This window comes from Hemitrygon akajei, chromosome 1 (genome assembly GCF_048418815.1).
Source record: "Hemitrygon akajei chromosome 1, sHemAka1.3, whole genome shotgun sequence".
Taxonomy (NCBI): Eukaryota; Metazoa; Chordata; class Chondrichthyes; order Myliobatiformes; family Dasyatidae; genus Hemitrygon; species Hemitrygon akajei.
The window spans coordinates 140,878,214-140,905,433 of NC_133124.1; the positions used below are offsets into that span (position 1 = coordinate 140,878,214).

Genomic DNA, 27,220 nt, shown 5'->3' on the forward strand with positions numbered 1-27,220 from the left:
AATGTTGAAAGAACTAGATAAGGTGGTTGTAGAGAGGATGTTTCCTATGGTGGGGGTATCCAAAACTAGAGAGCACAGCCTCAAAATTGAGGGGTGACCTTTTAGAAGAGAGGTAAGGAGGAACTCTTTTAGCCAGAGTGTCGTGAATTTGTGGAATGCTCTGCCACAGACTGCGGTGGAGGCCAAGTCTGTGGGTATATTTAAAGTGGAAGTTGATAGTTTCCTGATTGGTCAGGGCATCAAAGGATGTGGTGAGAAGGCAAGTGTATGGGGTTGAGTGGGATTCAGGATCAGCCATGATGAAATGGCGGTGCAGACTTGAATGGCTGAGTGGCCTGTGTCTTTTAGTCTTATGGTTCTGATTAAACTGAAATCAATGGGAATTATGGGAAAACTCTCTCCATCAGGAGGTTCATAAGCAATAGGAGCAGAACAAGGCCATTTGACCCTATCGTGACTGCTCCATCATTTGATCATGACTGATTCATTTTCCCTCTTACCTTATTCTCCTGCCTTCTCCCTGTATCCTTTTGATGTCCTTACAAATTAAGAACCTACCAACTTCCACTTTAAATATACTGTATGACTTGGTCCCCCACAACTGCCCGTCGCAATGAATTCCACAAATTCACCAGCGTCAGCTAAAGAAATTCCTCCTCATCTATGTTCTCAAGGGTCATCATTATATTCAGAAACTGTGGCATTTAGACATACACTTCTACTATCTACTAGCACTGCATCACTGCAAAATCTTCTCGGGGCAGAGTCCTTCTGCAACATTTAGTGACTTCATCAGGAAGTAGCCCATGTCTGCATGCATCAAAACCTACACAACATTCACAGAACGCTTGAGTGGGTAGATGCTGGTACACAGCTGAACTATGCTGAAGTTGTGCTTTTACAAATGGACATGGTGTTATGTAGTTGGAGTGTTTCAAAATCCTTGCCAGGATGCCAATAACTTGTTACTAACTGCATCTCTGGAAAAGCCAACACTGATAAAATGGGTTGGATAACAACATTCTACATTTTATCTTCATAATCTTCTGAGAATTTCTATTGTTAAAATGTGATTACAAAATCTTTTTTCAATTTTCTGTTGTAATAAAACCAGGGACCCTTGAGTTGACCACCTTGCAGATTGGATTTAATGACCCTGATTTTAAGTTGAAAGTAAAGGTTACCATATGGAACCATGAGATTCATTTTCTTGCAGACATAGTAGAACAAAGAAACACAATAGAAACAATAAAAGCTACACACAAAGACAACCAATGTGCAGAAGACAAATTGTGCAAATGCAATAAATAAACAAATAAATAATGATTTCTGAGAACATGAGTTGTAGTGTCATTGAAAGTGAGTCCATAGGTTGTGGAATCAGTTCAGTGTTGAGGTGAGTGAAGTTATACACACTGGTGCAGGGGCCTGATGGTTGAACTATTACTGAACTGGTGGCATGGAACTTAAAATTCCTGTACCTCCTTTGCGATGGCAGCGAGAAGAAAGTGTGGCCTCGATGGTAGGGGTCCTTGATGATGGATGTTCCTTTCTTGTGGCAGCATTCCTTGTACATACGCTGAATGATGGGGAGAGCTTTTCCTGTGATGGACTGGGCTACATCTCCCACTTTTTGTAAGCTTTTCAGTTCCTGGGCAATGGTGCTTTAATATCAAGCCGTGAGGCAACCAGTTAGGGTTCTCTCCACTGTGCATATATAGAAGATGCAGTCCTCTTCCAATGAGTTGAGTGGCACAAATTAGCCACAAATTGTACATGTAGGCTTCAATGGGTCATTTATTCCAGCCATTGCTGCTCTGCCGTTGTTCCTGTCAGTGTTCCTTTTCCAATTAATTTTGGGAAGATGTGCTGGGAAAGGCTGAACAACATTCAGTACCACTTTTCTCATGTTTGTTTTTTCATGGATGCTTTCATGCTTTATTGTTTTACAACAATTAAATCCACTGTGATCCATATGGCTGTTTTTTTGACACTGATCAACAGAAAAAGACTCTTCGTGTCGTGAAAACAGATCTCTACAAAGTGATCTAAATTAATTAGAAATATAAAACACACAATATTTGATTGCAAAATTATTCACCCCTTTCAAGTCAGTATTTAATAGATGCATCTTTGGCAGTAATTATAGCTTTGAGTTTGTGTGGATAAGTCTCTAACAGCTTTTCAAATCTGGATACTGCAATTTTCCCCCATTCCTCTTTGCAAAACTGGTCAAGCTCTGTCAGATTGCATGGGGATTGTGAGTGAACAGCCCTTTTCACGTCCAGCCACAAATTCTCAATTGGATTGAGGTATGGACTCTTGACTTGGCCATTCCAGGAAAATAACTTTGTTGTTTTTAAAACACTCCTGCGTTGCTTTCGTTTTATACTTGGGGTCATTGTCTTGCTGGAAAACATACCTTCTTCCAAGTTGCAGTGCACTTGTAGACTGCATCAGGTTTTCCTCCAGGATATCCCTGTATTTTTCTGCATTCATTTTAACCTTCACAAGCCTTCCAGGGTCTACTGCTGTGAAGCATCCCCACAGCATGATGCAGCTACCACCATACTTCAGGGTAGGGCTGGTGTGTTTTCAATGATGCGCAGTATTTGGTTCATGCAAACATAGTGTTTAGTCTGATGGCCAAAAAGCTCAATGTTGGTTTCATCAGACCACAGAACCTCCTTCCAGTTGACTTCAGAGTCTCCCACATGCCTTCTGGCAAACTCTAGCTGAGATTTCATGTGAGTTTTTTTTCCAAAAGTGGCTTACTCTTTGCCATAAAGCTGTGATTAGTGAAGCATTCAGGCAACAGCTGTTGTATGTGCAGTCTCTCTCATCTCAGCCACTGAAGCTTGTAACTCCTCCAGAGTTGACATAGGTCTCTTGGTGGCCTCCATCAATAGTCCCCTTCTTATACAGTCACTCAGTTTTTGAGGACGGCCTGCTCTAGGCAGATTTACAGCTGTGCCATATTCTCCCCATTTCTTGATGATTGACTTAACTGTACTCCAAGGGATATTCAATGACTTGGAAATTTTTTTGTATTCATCTCCTGACTTGCGCTTTTCAATACCCATTACACTGCAAGTTTTCATGGAGTGTTCTTTTGTCTTCCTGGTGTAGTTTTTGCCAGGATACTGACTCACCAACAGTTGGATCTTCCAGAAACAGCTGTATTTTTACTGCAATCAATTGAAACACCTTGACTGCACACAGATCTCCAAAAGCAGAGCTCCATTTAACTAATTATGTGACTTCTAAAACCAATTGGCTGCACCAGTGATGATTTGGTGTGTCATATTAAAGGGGGGTGGAATACATATACAATCAAGTATTTTATGATTTATATTTGTAATTCATTTAGATCGCTTTGTAGAGATCTGTTTTCACTTTGACATGAAAAAGTCTTTCTCTGTTGATCAGTGGCAAAAAAGCCAAATTAAATCCACTGTGATTCAATATTGTAAAACAATAAAACACGAAATCTTCCGGGGGGGGGGGGGGGGATACTTTTTACAGGCACTGTAGATAACATCGCAAGAATTATACCAATCTCCATCACAGTGACTACACTTGAAAAGTAATCCAAATTACTTTTAGATGGAACCAATTAGTCTTTCTTTATTAAAAGGATGCTAACATTATTTCACAGAATGTTACGTGAAACTAGCTCCAACTTTCACAGCTACATCATCTTAATAGTACACATTATAAGAAGTTTGTGGGAATTCATGGAATGGTTCTGGCAAGCTTGCCTCTTTAGTACAAATCATCCAACAGTTTAGAACAACTTACAATGTTGCCTCAGTTTCTTTGCCAGAAATCAAATTATTTTGACATTACTAATACACATTTGTCCTATTTACTCACCAATAACTTCCTAATAAGTCTGAAACTATAAAGTTCTAAAATTGAGTTTTTATTTAAAGCTGTCAAGTTTGGAAATAATTTTTAAATATGAAAAGGGAATAAAAGGTGATTGCCACTCTTCAATGAAAGAATCTTTAATTTCCTGTTAAGATCTCACACACACACACGACAATACCAACTTAATATAGTCATTGTAGCGTAAAACTTGAGTCCATCTCTTTTCCATCCTTTAATAATTGAATTAAGCACAACCTTTTTTTGCATCAATAAAAAGTGCCTGTAAAGTAGCAAAACCATCAGGTATTCAGCAATATTTTTAGCATATATTCTGAACCACTATTACCTTACCTTTTCTATCTGATCTGTTTGGAGCAGTTCACTCTTTTCACTCAGGTTTGGCCGAAATGCTTCAGGCTCCAAGTCAGGCTTTGAAGTTGCATTTTGCCTTAGACTGGTTTCTTCCCGTGTCGTTATCTAAAAGCAGGGATAATATTAACCACAATGCTACTCAGTAGCTTGAAGCAAGTTCGATAAATTGATGCAAGGTCCCAAGCAAACTAGGTGCAACTTAAAATTAACTAGCAATCCCAGAATGTTTCAGGCTTACTTCTCAAATACTTCACTGCCTTTTTGAAATAAAAATAAGCTCAGAAGCAAAGCTCCCAAGAATATGCAAGAAAAATATGCACACGATTGAAAAAATTTGGCTTCTGATAATTTTAAAGACAAATTCCATACTGTTTGAGCAGTAGGCTATATGCAAGGAAGAAATGCATAAATTCGTAGATGAAAGAAAATTAGCTTCCAACAGTATTAATTTGAAAACTCAAGATTTAGCACCAAAGGTGACAAACAATAACCAACCAAGTACGGTCAATTCCCCTTAATTATCATTAGTGCATTAATCTGTCATCATAGCTGAAATATGCATTGAAACTTTGATTTTGAATTGGAGGTGTTCAGGAGCAGAGGCTGTGAAGGACAATGTTGTTACCAACATCAATACACATTGCAGAATTAATGTTGGCTCTAGGATCTAGTGCAGGTTTGGTGGTGCCACTGGCAAACTGGGATGCACGGTAACTGGATGATACAGTGTTACTTCTACAATCTATAATGAAATTTGAAAAGAATGGAAGCAATAAAATAATTTATTGACAATACACTACCTTAAGATGAGGCACTCAAAATCTCTATTCAACTTTTCACATTCTCAACACTATAATTCTGCTCCACATCAAATTGCACACATTAAGTTCAGCAGTGCTTATTATCACAATGGTCATGTGATAATAAGAGAACAGTTTGAGAAACCCATGATACAGAGGACAGAATATTGCCTCTGTTCCATTATTAACTCCCCTTCATGCAATGTGCTTCTATTATCCAGTGGTGTGTTGGTTAAAACCAAAACAAAAAAAAAATCTACGGCTTTGATAAACTGCTGCTCCTGAGGCAAATATGATGCAGGTATATTTGCCACTTGTAAAACTTAGGGATGCACACAGCACATCTGCTCTAGCTTTTGGGCAAATAAATAATAGGTTTAACTACAGATGGGCACCTTGAGACGTCTGCAGAGCTTGCGCAGTTCTTCAGTATTAAGAGCATCGATCCTGCGATGGTACTCAGTCACTGATACTACCTAAATACAGAGACAGGAAGAAAACAATTCCACTAACATTTTAAAAAAGGAATAAATATATAGATGAAGATTATGGACAGAAAAACAGGAATATTAAGTCTGGAATGGAGCTTTAAAGAAATAAAGGCAGTTTTGTGGGACTTGTGAAGGAAGGAAACCAGCAAAAAGGTTAAGTTAGGCTGTTAAAAACCCATATGGTACCTGAAAATTGTTAGATAATTAAATATGTTGAAATACTTTTAAATAGTGAAATACTGGAAGTCTATCACAATCTATCATAAAAAAGGTCATTAATTTTCATGCAACACTGTTTGAAAATATTAAATTATTCACAGAGAGCTGTCCAGATAACTTACATACACAAATTGCTTTCTAATATTACAATACACTGATCATAAAGATTTTTTCTGCAACTAATACCTGGTAAGGGAAATCCTAGAACCTTTTTTTAAATTGCTGCACTTAAAATGAAATGATAATGCTAGAAATGTAAGACATTCTGAAATAACATGTGCCAGAATTTTGATACCAAGATCAATTCTCATAGCTTACATTCTTCACATTTTTTACCCCAAACAACTCATAACAACCAAGATTAAAACAGTCTATAAATTACGTACAATTGTGGATTGTGAATCCAAAACCATTGTTCATGTTTCCTTTTTAAAGCCAGCAGAGACAATTATATTCACCCGAAAACAATTGGAACTACATTCTATGCATATCCTTCTACACAAATCAAATGTCATTCTTCCGAAGCCCAAATAATGTGATCACAATTTCTTAACATAAACCTGAATATTGTTGCAATTCACGCATCTGCCACCCAAGTATAGCAACAATGAGAAACGGCAGGCAGACCTATTTTCAACAGAAGTCATGCTTACATCAAAATTTATTTAATGAACAGGAAGGATGTGATTAAGCTAGGGAGGGGGTAGAGGAGTTACACAGGAATACACTGGGACTACTTTCCCTGGAGTGATGAAGCCTGAGGAGTAAACTCAAGAGATTTACAGAATTATGGGGGCATATTTTAAGGTGGATTGCTATTGTCTTTTCCACAGCATAGTGGAGTGTAAAACTAGAGGACAGAGATGGTGAGGGGCAAGTTTTTCCACAAGAGGTCACAGAGCAACACAGCATGGATATAAGCTGTCTGGTCCAACCAGTCTATGCTGTCCATGTTACCTAATTAGTACCAATTTCCTGCATTGCACCCATATCACTCCAAGCCCTTTCATGTACCTGTCCAAGTGCTTCTATTCTACCTCATATCTTTAGCACCAGATTTAAACAAACCAGTCCCGTTAGGACTTCTTGCAGAGGTTGAGATTACTTGGGCTATTAGGCAATTGGCAAGGGCCAATAAAACAAGCAGTGAGGTTTAAGTAAAGCGGACGGAGCATAAGTGGACTGAGTTAGATTAGGGAACTGAGACTTTGGCAAGATGGAAGCTAGGTTGAAACTTCTGTCAAGTTCCTCCATTTCTTTTAAATTAGTGCCAAGCTAGAACAGTGTGAATGGATCCAGGTCAGTTGTGTGCTCCTCTTGCAAGATGTGGGAGATCTGAGAGACCTCCACTCTCCCTGATTGCTATATCAGTGAGAACTTTTCCTGGATGCAGCTTGTTACAGACTGTGTTAGGGAACTGGAGAGCTGGAGCTGACCTACAGCTCATTCGGTAGAATGAGGAAGTGAAAGGAGTTACAGGGAGGTAGTCACTCCCAAAATTGGAGGAGGCAGGTAGCTGGGTGCCTCTTGAGAGGGAAAAGGAACAGGCAGGCAGTGCAGAGTACCCTTTCCCCTCAACAAATATACCACTTTGGACCCTTGGGATTGACGATACACCAGGGACTGAGCCTAGCTCTGTCACTCAGATGGGAAGGGGGGAGAAGAGCAGTGCAGTGGTGATAGGGATACAATAGAGTTCCAGATTTCTGGATCATTGGGACCTCTTGTAGGGAACGCAAAATCAGCAAAGAAGGGACGGGTTACATGCAGACTTTAGGGGGACCAATATCCTTGTAGACAGGCTTGCTAGAGTTGCTGGGGAGGGTTTAAAACGAGTTTGGCAGGGGGAAGGGAACCAGAGTAATTTAGGTCAAAGGATGGAGCAGTTGATGTAAAGGTAGATGCAATACATAGGGAGACTGAGGAACGACCGGCATTGGACAGTGCATAATTACAGTCAGTTGAATGGGTTGAAAAGTATCTATTTTAATGCAAGTTATTAGGAAAAAGGGTGATGAACCCAGAGCATGGAGCAGTACTTGGAACTACACCTTTTTGGCCATCTCAGAGACTTGGTTGTCAGAAGGGTATAAATAGCTGCTGGATGTTCCAGGGCTTAAATGTTTCAAAAGGGACAGAGAGGGAGGTAAAAGAGGCGGGGTAATCAGGGATGGTATCACACCTGCAGAAAGGGAGGATGTCAGAAGGAGATCAGCTACTAAGCAGTGTAGATGCAAGTCAGAAACAGGAAAGGAGCTATCACTCTAACAGAAATATTCTTTAGACTCCCAATGGCAACAGTGACAATGAGGATCAAACCAGGAGACAGATTTTTGGAAAAAAGCAAACATAACAGCCATGATGTCATGGGTGACTTCAACTTCCTCAATATTGATTGGCACCTTTTTCGTGCAAAAGTTTAGATAGAAGAAACACAGAAAACCTACAGCACAATCCAGGCCCTTCGGCCCACAAAACTGTGCCAAACATGTCCCTACCTTAAAACTAGCTAGGCTTACCCACAGCCCTCTATTTTTCTAAGCTCAATGTTTCCATTGAGGGGTCTCTTAAAAGACCTTATTGTTTCCGCCTCCACAACCGCTGCTGGCAGTTTATTCCACGCACTCACCCCTCTCTGCACAAAAAAAATTACCTGACATCTCCTCTGTACCTACTTCCAAGCACCTTAAAACTACGCCCTCTCGTGCTAGCCATTTCAGCCCTGGGAAAAAGCCTCTGACTATCCACACAATCAATGCCTCTCATTATCTTGTACACCTCTATCAGGTCACCTCTCATCCTCCGTCGCTCCAAGGAGAAAAGGCCAAGTTCACTCAGCCTATTCTCACAAGTCATGCTCCCCAATCCAGGCAAAATCCTTGTAAATCTCCTCTGCACCCTTTCTATGGTTTCCACGTCCACCAGGGCAGGTGTCATTCTCTTCAGTGGATGAGCATTTCAGAGACAGTGACCACAACTCCCTGACCTTTACCAAAGCCCAGGGATAGGTATAGATGGTATGTAAAAGTATTTAAGTGGGGGGGGGGGGAAGAGAGGCAAATTATGATTGCTATCAGGCAAGAACTTGGGATGGTAAATAGAGAATGGATATACTCGGGGGAAAGCAACAGAAATGTGGAGGTCGCCTGGGAAGCTCTTGCATGGGCTTCTGCTAGGGTTTCCCCATTGAGGCAGGGAAAGGATGGTGGGATAACGAAAGCATGATTAACATGAGATATGAAACATTTAGTCAAGGGGAAGAAAGCAGCACATTTAAGGCTGAGGAAGCAAGGATCAGACAGTGCTCATGAGAGCTGCGCTGTAGCCAGGAAGGAGCACAAGAATGGACTTTAGAGAGCTAGAAGGGGACATGAGAAGGTCTTGGAAAGTAAGGTTTAGGAAAACCCCAAGGCTTTCTACATGTATGTGAAGAACAAGAACATGATAGAGTGAGGGTAGGACCAATCAAGTATAAAAGACGTAACATGTACCTGGAGTCAAAAGAGGTAGGAGAGGATACAAGTGAATCTGGTTAATTAGGTCATCTGTTAATTGGGGCAGCCACTTATTTAGGACAACTCTTAAAGAAAAAACTATTTGAGAGAATAGCCAGAATTCCTTTAATTTATTTAGGACACAATGTCATTTAACTGGGGCAAAACACTATTGCCAAAGTTTCTAACTAGCGTCAGATGTGTGTACTTCTATGGCTGTTAAGACACTACACCATGCTTTAAAAATAGTGCCAGCTATATATACACCTGTGTTCAGAAAATGGTAATTTCAGGCTTGGAGATGCTAGAAATGGCAGGGAGTCAAAATGAAATGATTTCACTCCTTCAACAAGTTAGGACCTACAAAGAATTTGAAGGTATGAAATTGAACATTTGGAGGATGCCATCATTGAAATGAAAGCAGCCCATTATCTACAGTAGGCATCTGTGCTGATTTTGTTCATTTAGTCAACCAAAAGAATATGAATCAGGTTTAATATCACTGGCATACGGTATGAAATTTATCTCGCAGTATAATGCATAATAGAAAAATTATGTACTCTGGATGAATTCCTTCACTGATAGCTATTAGAAATTAATACGGTTTTATAGTACTGTTGTAGTATTGTTAGTGTTCTAATTTGTTCTTTATTTTATAATAAACTGTAGCTTGTCTTTTTATTAAATACCTTTTTAACTATTTCCATGATACTTCAGCTAATTGGGGCAGCCATTTAATTGAGCTGAACTGTACTGGTCCCAATTAACCAGAATCCACTGTCCTTCAGTATTCACTAATGAGAGGCTTCTTGACATTTGTGAAAACAGCATAAAACAGGCTGATATGCTAGAACATGTTGACGTTAAGAAAGAGGATGTGCTGGAACTTTTGAAAAACTTTGGAATCGATAAGACTTCAGGACTGGTCAGGATATACCCCAAGTTACTACGGGAAGCGAGGGAAGAGATTGCTCTGATCTTTGAGTCCTCACTGGCCACAGGAGCAGCACCAGAAGATTGGAGGGTGGTAAATGTTATCCTTTATTTCAAGAAAGGTAATGGGAATAATCTTGGGAAAGTCTTACATCAGTGGTACCTCATGCAACTGATATGAATTATTTGAGGAAGTGATTAAACATAGTTTTGAAGGCAGTCGTGTGCACGGATTTTATCAAGGCATTTGATAAAGTTCCCCTGGTGGACTCATTCAGAAAATCAGGAGGCATGGGATCCAGGGATACTTGGCTGTGCAGATGTTGGTGACCACCAATGTTCTGCAGGAAACTGTTCTGGGACTGTTGCTCTGTGATTTTTATAAATGACTTGGAAATGCAATGGTGAGTTAGTAAGTCTGCAGATGACACAAAGTTTGGTGATGCTGTGGATCATAGGTTACAATGGGGCATTGATAGGTGCAGAGCCGGACTGAGAAGTGGCAGATAGAGTTCAATACGGAAAGTGTGAAATGATATACTCTGGAAAGTCGAACTTGAAAGCAAACTACAAGGTTGATAGCAAGATTCTTAGCAGTGTGGAAGAACAGAGGTCTAGGTCCATAGATCCCTCAAAGTTACCATGCAGGCTGATAGGGAGGTTAAGGAAGTGTAACCACCCGAATAAAGCTGGTCTTCATTAGTCAGGGGATTCAGTTCAAGAGCTGTGAGATAATGCTGCAGTTCTTAAAAACTCTAGTTAGACCACTTGTGTTCAGTTCTGGTCACCTCATTTTAGGGAGGATGTGGAAGCTTTAGAGAGGGTGGAGAAATTTACCAGATGGTGCCTGGACTAGAGCATGCCTTGTGAGGATAGGTTGAGTGAACTAGGGCTTTTCTCTTTGGAGTGAAGGAAGTTGAGAGGTGACTTGATAGAGGTGTACAAGAGGCATAGATAGAGTGGACAGCCAGAGACTTTTTCTCAGGGCAGAAATGGTTAATATGAGGGGGCATAACTTTAAGGTGTTGGGAGGAAAGTATAGGGGAAAGATTAGGAGATAGAGTGATAGGTGTGTTTAACTGCCAGGGGTACTTATCGAGGCAGATATATATGAAACTCTTGCATAGGCACATCAATGCTACGTGGGAGGGAAGGGTTAGAATTAATCTTACAGTAGTTTAAAAAGTTGGCACAAAATTGTAGGCCGGAGGGCCTGTACTGTTCTATGCATCTGCTTTACCCTTCCCCTACCCTGGGATGTCTGTTACCATCTGCCTTATTTATATCTTTCATCATTTCAAGCACTATACAGATGCTCCTCATTCTCTTAAGTATATGGAATGGGCAGCCAGAGGAAATGGTAAAGGTGGGTACAACTACAATGTTTAAAAAACATTTGACAGGTACATGGAAAAGAAAGGTTAGGGGGATATGAAAAGCATGCCCAAATGGGATAGGCATTTGGTCAGCATGCTAAAGGCCCCATTTCTGTGCTGAAAGGTTCTATATATCTATAATAAGTAATCTGTTTCCATATCACACACTATATACATTTAAGCATGATTATTTTAATTCTTAATTTCTTGGCACTCAGAATAACCTTAAGGCTACCACACTCCTATATTATCTCTGCCTCCTCCACACTGGAATTCTTCATGGGTAGGTAGGGTAGGCCTCCGTTAGTCCCGACAGACCATGGATTTGCACCTTGGAAATTTTCCAGGGCACAAGCCTGGGCAAGGCTATTTTTAATGGAAGACCAGCAGTTTCCCAAGCTTGTAACTCTCCCCTCTCCACGCCACCGATGTTGTCCAAGGGAAGGGCAAACATTATGGATGGTGCAGTTTGTTTTAAATTACCCAGCTCTAGTATCTATATTTAATCCAACTCCATTTTTCCTGTAAACACCAATGTGACAGTAAAGGACAACTTAACTGGATAATTTGGATTATTCACCCTCAACTGCAAGTGCAAAAAGACAAGCAGCTAATGAGAAATCATGAGGCAAAAGAGAAATTCTCATCTTTACTGTACCTCTTTTTTTATAAACAAATCCTTTGCTGTGAACGTGAACAGCCACATATCTTGATTGTACATGGATAAGTTCAAAATTGGCCGTGACTGCTCGCTCCAACTAACGCATAGTCAATATTGACAACACTGCATTTTGTTGAATAAACTTCTAACATGGTGCAAGAATAATACATTCCCTATACTGCTTTCTTTGTCCCCAGGGGACTTCCAGCACTTTATGCCCAATGAAATAATATTGGAAGAGCAGTCATTCTCAGAATGATGAGAAAACTAATCTGCAAGGTCTCTCAAATAGCATTGCGAAAAGGACCAGATAGATAATGGTCTGGGTTATGGATTCAGCTGCTATTCACTGTACGGCTAACTGCTCAGAATCTTTGCTGGCTTATATGTAGACACTTATTCTGATGTGTTTATGAAATTTGCAGCATCTGGGTTGAACATTCATGAGACATTATGGGATATCAGCAGTAAGGGAAATGTATGCCATTATAATGTCAAATCATGGGCCACCACATTCCTCACTTGAACAGATCCTTCAGATCAGGAGATGAGCCCTCTTTCAATGCAGAGTGTAGAAAACTGTGCCAAGATAGCACCAATGACAGTAAAACTGAAGTGCCACGTTATTGAATACTGGACTACTTTATAAAACAGTGGTGAGACGAGGAAGCTCAACAATTCCACAAACATTAGATCAGGTCAAAGCTCGGTGATGTCATCAGGATCCATTGTAAAAGACGGTGAACAATTTAAAGACTGACAGAAAACAGCATTATAAATGTCTCTGCCTCAAAGTTTTATGGTCCAGTGATTATGTATCATAATGACTCTTAAAAGTCCTCTGAAAAGACCCTGACTGTGCCAATAATGTTACATTCAAGCATGGAAAGAATTAAATGCATTCACCTCATTATTTTCTGTTCTGGACCCAGCATGTTAGTGCAATTGTGAAGAAATAACAGTAGCAACCCTACTTCGTTAGGAGTTTGTGGAGATTTGGCATGACATCTAAAACTTTGACAAATTTCTACAGATGTGTACTGGAGAGTGTATTGACTGGCTGCATCATGGGCTGGCATGGAAACACCAATGTTCTTGAATGGAAGATCATCCAATATAATCCAGTATATTATGTGTAAAGTCCTCCCAACCACTGAGCACATCTACATGAAACACTGCCAAAGGAAAAAGAGCCTCAGGACTCACACAAGCAGATTCAAGAATAGTTACTAATCCACAACAATCAGGTTCTTGAACAAAGAGGATAACTACAATGACAACCAATGATCTCAGTTTAAGGATTCTTTATCTTGTTATTTCATGCTTTTTATTTATTGCCATTTTTGTACTTGCATTTGCAGTGTTTTATCTCTGGTTGATTTTTTATTGATCCTGTTATTGTTACTACTCTATAGATATGCAGAGTATTCCCACAGGAAAATGAATCCCTGGATTCATATATAGTAACATATATGAACTTTGATAATAAAATTTACTTTGAACTTTTAGCATCCATGTAGGAACCAATTCTGATTGGCAAAGTCAATCTCAACTCAGTCAACTTTGTAAAGGTTTCCAACAAACAATTCCAGGCTGGTGATGAAATTGGAAAAGCTGCCCCTTGCACTGTAATGCTTGCAGACAACACATCTCCTCTTCCATATCTCAGGATATCTCCGTCCCAGTAGGACAGGATAAATTCAGAGGTTATAATACAGTGGCAAAGGTGGTATTAAGTAAACTAGGAATCCTCTAAGCACATTCAAAAGCATTATCATTGCCAAATTTACTATCAACATCTGGAGGATGGGGGTTCATTACTGGCCTAAAATTCAACTGGATCAGACACAGGCTATAACATTAGATCAGATGATGGTTATTCTGTGGTGAGAGAATCAATCCTAATGCCTTTTTCAAGAACGAGATTAGGAGCACTGGTACAAAGAAACTTCTAAATCACAGAGAATATATAAAAAAATAATTACAGCAAAAGATGGGAAATGCTGAAGCAAAATTTAATAAAGACACAAAAGGTGGTGAAATTTTAAAAAGCACTGCAGGTTACTGGGAATCTGAAAGAAGAACAGAAATGCTGGCTACATCAATGGAAAGATAAACAATGTTAATTCTTCTAGTTGAGGGCCCTTCATGGAAACTGGGAACAAGAGAACAAGTTAATTTCAAGTTGCCAAAAGGATAGGGGAGAAGAGGGTTGCCATGGTACAAAAGAAATCCTCTTTGGTAGGGCGTGTCTTAGTTGCCAATGTGATAAGCTGTTGATGGGTTAATGAAGGTAGTTAGAAAGAGAAAGCAAAACCCAAAGAATATAAAAGTTATTACACATAAACTTGTAGGAAGGGCCTGGCACGTTAAGCCTTGCTAAAGGAAAGACAAAACAGATAATAATTTGCAACACAACTGGCTAAAGCCGATACAAACAGAGAAAGCACAACTGTCTGAACTTGATAGTGAGAGTGGGATGACAAATTAAAGTGGCAAGGTCACCCTGGCCTATTGACAGCTTCCTGCACTATTTTACTGAAGTCCTAAACAAGCTTGAAGAACAACACCTCAGCTTTCAACTAAGCACTCTGCAGACTATCACCCAGTACTGAATCCAACGAAGTTTGGTAACTTCCTTTGTTTGTATTAGAATTGTGACACTCTCTAACAGACTGAGCAGAACCACATCCCATTGGCAATCAATGGCAGTAGCATCAGTGAAAGCCCGACAGTTAATCAAAATCAAAGGACTGCCACTGACCAGAACTTCACCTGAAGCTGCCCCATAAATACGTGAATTAAAAGGGCAGATGAGAAATTGGATGCACTGTGGCTAGCAAGTCCAGCTCCACAGCAGAATCAATTGTCCAAGATGGAAAATTCCAACAATAAAGTAGTTGCTGAGCATCAAGAGAAAGTGGTTGCATGCTATCTTGTTGAAGTAGGACATTGTCTGGCCTTTGCAACATGAATATGATTTCCTTCTTATCAGCCTAAGCATAAGCTTGGCTAGATCTCATGAGCATGGACCACTTCAGTATCTGTTGCAAACACTGATTATTAACAAACATCTCTGAACTTATAATGAAAAGAAACTTTTCCATCAATGGATCAAAGTTCCACAGACAAGGATGTTCTCTAACAACAAGAACTCTGGTTCAACCTATAAGTTGAATTTTGCCTACTACTCCATAAATGCTGCTCGACTTAAGAGTATTGCCAGCATTTTCTGGTTTTATTTTACTGATGAGCAAACAGCACACCAGAGCACACTGCTCACAAGAGTGGACTGAAACTCAAAAGCTGCAGAACTGGAAAGCTGAAATTAAAAACAGAAAAAGCTGGGAACACTCAGTAGTTCAGGCAGCATCTGTGGAAAGAGTGACAGAGTTGATGCTTCAGGCTGGACACCCAAGTAGGAAAGAGATAAAACAAGTTAGTCAGTCAACACTGTTTGGTAAGTTTGAACTATATTTATGTTTCATGGACATCACAAACTTGGGCAGCTTTCAATGTTGCTGGGTAATGATTGCTGCTGTAGATATCTTGGTACAATTTGGGTAGAAGCAAAGCTAAACCTGACGCATGTCCTTCAGGATGCCATTGGGTCTGCAACAAGTAGAGTGAATCACACTGGCGGAAGTCTGGCCTCCGTGACAGTAAAGATTGTGGAAAGAACTCGGTAAATCCTGCACCATCAATACAAAGGGTTACCATCAAACAGAAACTTGGAATGTTTTTGGCTCAGGTACGGGCCTCAGCCTGGGCTCTCTGAGGCTTTCTTTATTGGGAGAAAGCAAAGGTAAGTGATTGCTGGAGATATTTGGCCTTTTTATTTCACAGTTATATGCCCAAAATTACCATTGTGGAGAACAGAATTTCTTGAAGACAGAGAATAAGGTCATCCACCCTAATGACCCCTTGCCAGTTCCCTGCAACCACTCAGTCACATTGCCTGCTCTTCCCCATAGCCCAAAACATTATCTTAAATACCTAACCATTTTAAAAGCCCAACTGACTACTTTTGCCACTAACAAAGTCCCCCCCCACTCCCTTTTGAATGTATTTCCTGCCCCCTCAATCACCTGTAAATAGAACAGATTCTCTCCACGTGCCAGAAAGGGACTAGTCACAATTAAATAAACTTCAATCAAATTACTTTCAGGCCACCAACCCTCAATGTTAACTGTGATTCACTGCCCTGCTGAATAGTTAATCATAAGACTACAGGAGGCAGCCATTCAGACAATAGGTGCAGTAGGCCAGTCGGATTGGATATACACTGCCATTCACTGTGATCATGGCTGATCATCCACAATCAGTACCCCGTTCCTGCCTTCTCCCCATATCCCTTGACTCTGCTATCTTTAAGAGCTCTATCTAACTCTTTCTTGAAAGCATCCAGAGAATTGGCCTTCACTGCCTTGTGAGGCGGAGCATTCCATAGATCCACAACTCTCTGGGTGAAAAAGTTTTTCCTCAACTCCGTTCTAAATGGCCTACCCCTTATTCTTTAATCTTTAGTCAGTGCTGCCCTCCACATCAATCTCAGCTCTACTGTCCCCTGTAAGAAACACTCTCTCTCTGTACCCAAAAACTGCCCTTTCTTTCTTTTGCCACCTACCTCCACAAAAAGGGATAAGGTACAAGTTCCAATTAACTTGCTTCTTACATTTTTGTTTATTATTCAATATTTCCAGCATCCACTGTTCTTTTGATTTCCAATTTCATGTTCCAAAAACTCAAGACAACTGGGAGACCAAGATCTGTCATCCCAAAAACAATTCTAGTATGTTTTTACCACCTTCTCTAGGAATATCATATCTTTTAAAAAACATAGTCACTAGATTTAAGCACAATTTCCTCCCTGTTCTTAGGTTCTAAGCCACTATTTAAGAAATCCAAGATCCGGTAAATTTCAGCAATCACTGTTTTAACATGCCCTGCCAATTCCAAGGACCTGTACATTAGGTCTCTGTTCGCAACTTACAGCTCTGCTGAGAGGACTGTATTCTTCCGCCTTGCTCTTTCTGGCTAAATGCATCAATCAAATTTTGCTATTAACTTTAAATTGTGACTCACCTGCCCATCTTGCCAGCCTTCATCTTCTTGTAAGCTATTTCTACCGATCCCAATATTTATCATATGCCTAGGTTGGTGTCATCCACAAATCTTGAGTTTTAGCCTGCACATCCATCCTGAAATCATGAGGTTTCTGTACTGTCCTCTGAGCAAATCCACAACTTACTGTTTCAGCCGTTGAGACCTTTTATTCCATGAGCCTGCATTATGTTTAAACAATCCTTCAAATAGGGCCTCATCATGCAACAACTTCTGTCTGTTGTTTCATCTTCCAGCGTGCTGGTTTTAAACGCCATATTTTATTTAAATATTTATGATGCTTCGATTGATTCCAGTAGACAAGTATTAACAGACATACCCAGTCGCAAACACACCCAAAAACAGAACATTTGAAAACTTGACAAAACACAACTAAGAACTTACTCTGGCATCTATTTTAACATTTTTAAAATAAAACAACATCCAAAATTTGCAAGGCTTGGCGCACAGGGAACATTTAGTCTTAAGATCGGCAATAGGTTTGCCTTCAGAGGATAAGATGGATTGTGCATGCCTAAGTGAAATACGTAATTTCAGTTCAAGTACAAAAAGTGAAGATAATCTGTGTTTTAAAAAATACCGAGGTTAATTTTAAATTGAAGATGCATTTGTGTTTCCCGGAAAGGTGGTTGAAAAAGTAAATAGTACTTTTGAGAGGGAAAGATTCGGGGAAAGATGTCCTTTAGGCTAAGGGCGTCGGTGACCAGCACAAGCTAAGCTAAGCAAGGCAGAACGGAAAAGGCGGCTCGCTCCAGCTCAGAGCTGGAGTGACACCTCACCGCGGGTGTAAACTGGGAAGAGGGTCGGCTGCATCCCCCATGCGAAACCGGGCCCAGCCCTGCGGCTGCCCCCTCCCTACTTGCCATTGAGTATTTGTATCCAACGCGCGGGTCCTTGCGGCCAGTTACTGGGGTCTTCATCTTGCCGACCACGAATCGGGACATAATTTCCAGCTGTTCTCTCAGCACAGCACCGTTACCCGCCACCCATCGTTACCGTTCCATCGTCACACACAACAGCCATAGCCCCCACACACACCGCAAACTGCTACAGACTCAAGCCCGTCGGCAGTTTTAGTGGGCGGGTCCGCTGTCGCCTGATGGACAGCGGCTCCGACCATTCACCATCCAAGGATTAGCGGGCGAACCATCCAATCAGCATCCTCGCCCTCCTCCAGCTTTCATTGCCTTTGGAGCAGAACACTCAGGGCAGGTAGGCTGAATGCCAATGCTGACGTCTTTGATTGATGGGTTCGAGGGATTACGTTTGTCAAGGTAATAGAGGCCAACCGAGAAAAAGGATTAATCAGATCGAAGCCCATGGAATAAAAGGGAATGCCTCGTGAATTAAAAAAAATGTCCAAGATACAGGAAGCAGTAATAGTACATTTCTCCTATGGTCCACTCTCCTCTCCTATTTGATTCCTTCTTCTCCAACCCTTGACCTTTCCCACCCATTTTGTCTTCACCTATAACCTTCCAACTAGACTCCTTCTCCTCCCTCTACCTTTTTTTTATTCTGGCAGCTTCCCCCTTCCTTCCCAGTCCTGAAGAAGGGTCTTGGCTTGAAACGTTGACTATCTAGTCATTTCCATTGATGCTGCCTGAACTGCCGAGTTCCTCCAGCATTTTGTGTGTTGCATTGTATTGAAAGTGTGTTTGGACTAGAGGTAAATGAAGTTTGCCAGGAGTCATCATTCATTATAGTAAGAGCAACAAGGAGGGGAATATAAACTACCATTTACAGTAAAGAACTAGGGTTATATCTACAGAGTACTTCATGAACAGCGGATAGTTATACAAAATTATGAGGGCTATAGATAAGGGCTATTTCCTCACAGGTTGGATGAGACTACAAGTCATCCAATTTGTAGAGGTCATAGGTTTCTGGTGAAAGGCGAAATATTCAAGGGGAATCGGAGGGGAAATTTCTTCACCCAGAGGATGATGCAAATGTAAGCTGCAGTAGAAATGGTAAATGGATGAGAGAGGTTGGGAGGGATACAGTCTGGGTTCATATAGAAGGAACAAGGCAGAGGATTGGGTTGGCATAGACTGGATGGTCTGAAGGGCCTGTTTCAGTACTATGGTAGTCCGTGACTCTAATGGACTGAGAAAGTGATTCAAATAAGCATGTGAGATTCTGTGCTTTATTAATAGGCACACTGAATTAAAAAAAAAACAGAAAGTATTGATTTAAGCTTATAAAACAACTAGTTGGGCAATAATTGCGGTATTTAGACCAGTTCTGTGTACCATACTGTAGGAAAGATGCAAAAGCTTTAGACAGGATACCTAAGAGGTTTACTAAATTGGTTCCAGAGATAAGGTGCCTTGATATACAGATTAGAGATGCTGAAGTTGTTCTACTTTGAAGGGAACCTGATTGAGGTTTTAAAATTTTACAGGGCTTAGGCAGAATAAATTGCTGGAAATCTTAATCATTGAGGATAGTGGAGACCAGATTCTGAGATAGATTTAAGGTGGAGATAGATAAATATTTTTTTAAAAAGGAATTGAAGGTTACAGGGAACATGCACAGAAGAGGAGCTGAGGCCAGCACATATCAGCCATGATCATACTGAGTGGTGGGGCAGGCTTGAAGGGACCTGGTGTCCCACACCCTCTCCTGTTTCCATGTGTTGATGAGATAAATCCTTCCTACTAGCACAATATTAAAAAAGTAGAGAGCATCGAAGAAGATGCTTGTTAAATTAACCAAAACATAAGGTATATAATTTGCAGGAATATTTGGGAAAAAAAAGAGGAGCGGGACTATCTGGTTTGCTCTTGCATTGAGCTAGTCTGGGTCAAATAGCCTCCCTCCCTGCTGTAATCCCTCTGTGATCCTATGGATTGTATACAACTGTTTTGTTTAAGCATTTGGTGATCAAAAATGATTTTACCTGAAACAGATGTTATTGAAAATGGTCACACCCAATACAAATATTACTTGCCATCTATCACCTCTGTAAGAATGTTGTCCAGACATACAAATGCAGACAGCTTTGGTTTCGGAGTTGAAAATGGGACTGAGTATTGTCTGTGCATTGGGAAACATCTTTAATCCCTATTTTACAATGTAAAAGAGATAATTGAAGGAGCAGGTGAAGGCACCCTAACATTGCACCCTGCTGAAAACCTCTCTGTGGGTGGGATGATTGACTTCCAACAACCACAATCATTTACCTTAGTGCAAAGTAGTAGATGATCACTTTCTCAAATGTACCGTTTATGTCACTCTCACCTCACCTCTGGAATTCAGCACTTTGCTCTGTATTTAGGCCAAAACTCTGATTAGATCTGAATGCAAATGATCCTGATAAAACCCATGAAGACACAAGAGACTGCAGATGCTGGAATCTGGAGCAACACTTGAAAAGTGAACACTTGGAGGAACTCAGCAGGCCAGGAAGCATCCACGGAGTGAAATGGACAGTTGATGCTTTAGGTTAAGACCCATCATCTAGGCAGATGCAGACGTAAATCCAGATGAAAGGTCTTGACCTGAAATATCAACTCTCCATTTAAATTGAATTGAATTGACTGTATTTCTTACATCCTTCACATCCATGAGGAATAAAAAGTTTTTACGTTACATCTCCTTCTAAATGTGCAATGTGCAATCATAGTAATTTATAATAATTGATAATAAATAGAACAGTCAATGTAACATATACACTTAAATCAACATGAGTTCATCAGTCTGATGGCCTGGTGGAAGAAGCTGTCCTGGAGCCTGTTGGTCCTGGCTTTTATGCCGCAGTACCGTTTGCTGGATGGTAGCAGCTGGAATAGATTGTGGTTGGGGTGACTTGGGTCCCCAATTGTCCTATGAGCTCTTTTTACACACCTGTCCTTATAAATGTCATGAATCATGGGAAGCTCATAACTACAGATGTGCTGGGCTGTCCACACCACTCTCAGAGTCCTGCGATTAAGGGAGGTACAGTTCCCATACCAGGCAGTGATGCAGCCAGTCAGGATGCTCTCAATTGTGCCCCTGTAGAAAGTTCTTAGGATTTGGGGGCCCATACCAACTTCCTCAACTGTCTGAGGTGAAAAAGGTGCTGTTGTGCCTTTTTTACCACATAGCCAGTGTGTACAGATGTGAGGTCCTTGGTGATGTGGATGCCAAGGAACTTAAAGCTGTTTACCCTCTCAACCCCAGATCCATTGATGTCAAAAGGGGTTAGTCCATCTCCATTCCTCCTGTAATCCACAACCAGCTCCTTTGTTTTTGCAACAGCTTGACACCATTGTGTCAGGGTGATTGACTGTTTCCCTGTAGGCCACCTTGTTATTGTTTGAGATAAGGCCAATCAATGTAGTGTCATCGGCAAATTTAATCAGCAGATTAGAGCTGTGGGTGGCAACACAGTCATGGGTATACAGGAAGTAAAGGAGGGGACTTAGTACACAGCCCTGAGGGGTTTCTGTATCCTCCATAGATGCTGCCTGACCTGTTGAGTTCCTCCAGATGTTTTCCTGATGAAATCCAAACTATGCATCTGTGCATAAGTGATTATGAGCAAGTTGCTTGCACTATTGATAATTCCTTTACTACTTGGCTAACATTTGATACAGAAGGCAGAAGACAACAGTCAAATGTAACGAACTGTAGAACTTTGAGTCATTTGCAGTGGAAATACTTAGCTCTGTGTATTATGTGTTTATTGTTTGGTGCTCGTATTACTTCATCCTATGCTGCTGCTCTGTCAGGTTTGGCGCCAATCTTTGGTATGCTCATTGAATCACGGCTGATCTGCTGGTGAATTTGTAATAGATGCAGGTCGTTGTGTACCGTCCAGCTAGGTCTTCTAAATATACAGGAACAGACTACAACAAACTACAAGTGCATTTATTACTTCCAAGAGAAGACTACCTCCAATTACTCAAGTCATCAATAGGTAGCTTCAAATTTACAGTTCAAAACAGATCACTTTTATACGTTTGCAAAGTCCAATAATTTGTCAACTTTATGCCTTAATTGCACTGCTGTCTTATCTTGCATCTGTCTTGAAGGAACCGCATTTGTCTTTAAATGGGCCCATTTGTCTTTGAGGCTTCTCCCCCTTCATCCAGCAACACAGGATGAAGCAACACAGGATGAACATATCAAGCAGCAAATGAAAACTACCCCCAGCCATAAATCACAAAACCTTGCAAGCTTCTCATCTAACCACATTAGCAAACCACTCTGGAATCACACAGGTTCCATCTTGTCACATTACATTCCACAAAAGTTACAAAATCATAAAGACTTCAGGGTTACAGGTATATTTCCACAAGGGGAGCATACCCCTTGTGTTGTGGTGGAATACAATCCTGAATATTCGTAGATGTTCAAATCTTGAGTTGCCAAATCCGCTCTGAGTACATCCTATTTAGCGTAATGGCTATGTCGTATTATGCAATGAAGAATTCTGTGTATGCAGTGAGTAGAGTGATGCACTGACTTATCAGCCAATGAAGTCCAAACCCATGGGACAATTAGAAATCGTGTAGAGAACTCCAAGCAAGGATCATTTGACCATTTCAAGTAGACAGTATGACAGAACTGGAAGTAACAACATTGAAGTATGACACTGCACCCATCTCAGACTACTGGAGATGATCAATGCTGTATATACCTTTGTGCATATTCTATTACTTTTGGCTAACCTCTCATCTATTTCTACAGCTTTGAATTCCCCTCCAAGAAAATGAGCACAATTTTTTATTTCACCATTCAACTTCTCACAAATTTCTCAGATCTTTCTTCGAGTTCCTCCCCCACCCCCAACACCAGCAGGTTACATTGAGAAGAATTCTATGAGCAGAGGAAGCATAGGAATATAGTTGCAAGATTTAAAAAAAAAATCAATTTCACAGTGCAGGTCATGAGCTATCATTTTCAGATAACATGGCAGCTACCAATACTTCATAATCCTGGACAGTCAAGGGTTCGTCACACACATTCACATCACTGCAACACATCAACAACCTTTCCAGAAATAGCATCACAGAATCTGCTACACAATTGTGACTTATGACAGCATATTAAAATGCGAACGACTCAAATGCTAATAGATTACACTGAGAAACACTAAAGAAATAGTACACAAATTGAAGATTGTGATATTTATTTCTAAATGACATATTTAAATGCCTTTCACATTTTACAATCTTGCCTTATGTGGCTGCTGGAAGTCTATTCCCTCTCTCCTCAAGTACCCTCAAATGTCCTTCATGGCTCTAGATGCGCCGACTTCAAAGATAACTGAAGGAAAATCCGAGTATGATTGGCTCTGGTGGGAGGTGAATTACGGTGAATTTGTGGGGGTGGAGGCAACACCAATGTACGGGTGCACACCAGCACTCTTATCTGCTGTGATGAAATGCTTTAAGAGGTCTGTCATGGCTAGAACTCTACAATTAGCTCTTGCCTGAGCAAGGACCAGGCCAAGCTGCCATATGCCTTCTGCCACGACAGTCCTACAGCAAATGCAATCTCACTGGCCCTGCACTCAAGCTTTGGAGCACCTAGCAACAGCAAAGAAAAATATCAGGCTGCAGTTGATCGATTTCATTTTGGTGTTCAGCACCATCAAGCCCTCTATACAAATCAGCAAGCTTCGAAGTCTGGGGCTCGCAACCTCCCTTTGCAACTGGATTCGCGACCTCCTTATTGGGCAACCAGTCAGTGTGGATTGATGTTAACATCTCCTTCTTGCTAACAATTAACACCAGTGTACCTTAAGGATGCATGCTAAGTCCACTGCTTTACTCTCTACACCTATGACTGTGCCCCTGAGACAGTTAAAATACCATCTATAAATTAGGGATGACACCATTGTTGTCAGAATCTCAGATGGTGATGAAGTGGCCTACAGAGGTGCGATAAATTGGCTGATGGAGTGGTGTTGCAATATCAACCTCACACTCAACATCAACAAGACCAAGGAATTGATTGTTGTCATCAGGAAGGGGAAGTTGGGTGCACACACACCAGTCTTCATTGAGGGGTGTGTGGTGGAAAGAGTGAGCAGCTTCAAGTTCCTGGGCAGCACAACGCAGAGGATCTATCTTGAGCCTCTGCATCGATGCAATCACAAAAAAGGCACATTAGTGGATCTACTTCATTAGAAGTTTTAAGAGATTTGGTATGACTCCAAAGATTCTTGCAAATTTCAACAGATGTACAGTGGAGAGCATTCTGCAGGTTTGCTCATAGCCTGGTATGGAAGCTCCAATGTGCAGGATCAAATAAGGCTGCAGAGGTTTGTAGACAGCCAGCTCCATCACAGTACAACCGTTGAGGACATCTTGAAGAAGAGCTGCCTTAAAAAGGAAGTATTCAACATTAAGGACCCTCACCATCCAGGACTTGCCCTCTTTACAATGGGAAGGAGGTTCAAGAGTCTGACACTCAATGTTTTAGGGACAGCTTCTTCCCCATCATCAGATTTCTGAATGTCCACGAACCTGTGAACACGATCTCAGTATTTGTTAATTTGTTGTTTAGTTTTGTAACTTATAGTAATTTTTGTCTTGCACTGTATTGTTGTTGCAAAGCAAGAAATTTCACAACATATATGAGTGATATTGAACCTGATTCTGATAAAAGCAACTTTGATGGGAATTCCCTGCCCCATTTTCACAAAGGTTCTCCATTGCTCTGCCGCACAAAAAAGTCTACTTTCTGTAGGCAATCCTCACCCTTTAGACTACTTGCAGCACCCTTCACCTCCAAAGCCCGACCACCAGCCCAATACCAATCATTGTAGCATCCATTTATTCCGTCATAATGTTGTTCTTTAATTGGAAAACCGCCGCTGTATTATGTCAGCAAAGGTATTGGGTACCACCTGCTGGACCGCATGCTGATAGTCGAAAGAATTTGCAACTAATCTATCTGAACTCTGACCCAAATCTAATAATGTCAGCTTCAGCACAGTATTATACAGGAAAACACAACACAGATGGAGTTCAACTTGGAGAAGTGTGAAGTGATATATTTTGAAAGGTCAAACTGGAAGGCAGAGTACGAGATTAATGGCAGGATTCTTAGCATCCTGCTGGAAAAGAGGAGTCATGGGATCCACGTCCATAGATCCTGCAAAGTTGCCATGCAAGTTGACAAGGTGATTAAGAACGCTAAGTTGCGTGGGCCTTTATTAGTCGGGGGATTAAGTTCAGAGCCACAAGGTACTGTTGCAGATCTATGAAACTGGTTAGACCACACTGGGATAGTGTGTTCAGCTTTGGGTGCCTCGATACCAAAAGCATGTTAAAGCTTGGATTAGAGAGCATGTCTTCTGAAGAAAAGTTGCATTTGCTAGAGCTTTTCTCTTTGGAAAGAAGGAAGATGGAAAGACAGTAAGAGGCATAGAGTAGCTAGCCATAGACATTTTCCTGGGGTGTCAGTGGCTAATATGTGAGGGCATAATTTTAAGGTGATTGGAGGAAAGTGTAGGGGAGATGTCAGGGATAGATTTTCTTTTAAACAGAATGGTGAGGCATGGAACACACTGCCAGGAATGGTGGTAGAGGCAGATACATTAGCCACATTTAAGAGACTCCTAGGCATAGGGATGAAAGAAAAGTGGAGAGCTGTGTGGGAGGGAAGGGTTATAATTTGACTTTGGGATAGGTTAAAAGGTCAGCACAGCATTGTGGGCCAAAGGGCCTGTACTGTTCTGGGATATCCTGCAGCTGGAAGTTCTGGCTGTTTGTGCAGCACAAAGGGCAACCTTCAAAGTTATCCAAAGACCACAGAAAAACACAAGAAGCAATTTTGAGATCCAGATGTCTGTCCTTTTCACTGGTGTTGCAACTGATGACTTTCAATTTCATCGACTACATTTCCAAATTTCACTCCATCTTTAAAAGTTGAAATTATATCACATGTATCCTTCACTGGCATGGAAAAGCTCCTGCTCTCCAATACCAATCCCCAGAGCACTCACCCATAAACAAATCCCAATAGATCTGACAGCTTTTGCTTTCTCTGATTTCTGCCACTTTCCCAATCCTGTACTTACGAATCCACTGAGCCTTCAGTTCCATGCCCTTCGACTACAACTCTTATCACCTTGTAGGCTAACAAATATTTTCTTTTCTAAGCTCATAGAGGGTTGGGGAAGATTAAAATTAGACATGTTCAATACAAGAAATGTATTTACTCTGAGTACATGGAACTACAGGGAGTGGTGAGGTAAACAATACAGATATATGAAAGGAGTGCAAAGATACACATATAAAGAAGAAAGGAATGGAGAGCAATGCTGATAAGGAGCTGCATGATCTTTGCAAGAAGTTGAGTCCAAATATACAGTTCTAGTTCTCCTGAAAAGGAACAGAATTTTATGCCATCTTCGATTCTTTGCAATGACATTCCAGGAAAGTATGAGGTTCATCCAGCACAGCACTGAAATTCCAATAACCATAAAAAGCTGTGCTGGATTGACATTAAACTAAAGACCTTCTGAGTTGTAGGCTTACGATCTTGGTTTCTTGTGAATGGTCATGCATGTTTGTATTATTTTCTAGCTTTTGTTAAATAATACAGGAACTTGCACAAATGCACAAAACAGTGGTTAGACCTAACTTCAAGCATTCTGTGCAGTTGTGGTTACCATACTATAGGAAAGATGATGATTAAAGAGGTTAAAACTGATTAGTGGTTAAAAGAGAAACGAAACACGCTTCAATTACTCTGCTTAGTAATTCAAGCCACATCAGCTTTTATTTTGGATTTCCAACATCTGCAGCATTTTGCTTTTTAATTATTTTCTATCACTGAGTTATAATAATCAAAACGCAAATTTAAGAAACTGGCAAAAAGCAAATGAATAGGAAAATGATTTTAAGTAACAATTATGGAATTAAAGGCT

The 27,220-nt window shown here is 40.7% G+C and overlaps 1 protein-coding gene across 8 annotated transcripts in view; it reads right to left on the minus strand.

The window, feature by feature from the left end:
* LOC140731158 (oxidation resistance protein 1-like) overlaps positions 1 to 27,220 on the minus strand; it is a 520,392-nt gene that overhangs the window by 21,038 nt on the left and 472,134 nt on the right. For 6 of the 8 annotated variants that reach the window (XM_073052590.1, XM_073052557.1, XM_073052566.1 and 3 more), the window contains 2 exons: positions 5,441 to 5,517; positions 4,225 to 4,350 (listed from right to left, as the gene is read on the minus strand). In XM_073052590.1, the coding sequence (XP_072908691.1) occupies positions 4,225 to 4,350; positions 5,441 to 5,517 (203 nt within the window). Of the gene's footprint in view, positions 1 to 4,224; positions 4,351 to 5,440; positions 5,522 to 18,206; positions 18,428 to 27,220 lie in introns of those variants that run through there. The other 2 variants (XM_073052619.1, XM_073052584.1) reach the window with 2 other exon arrangements.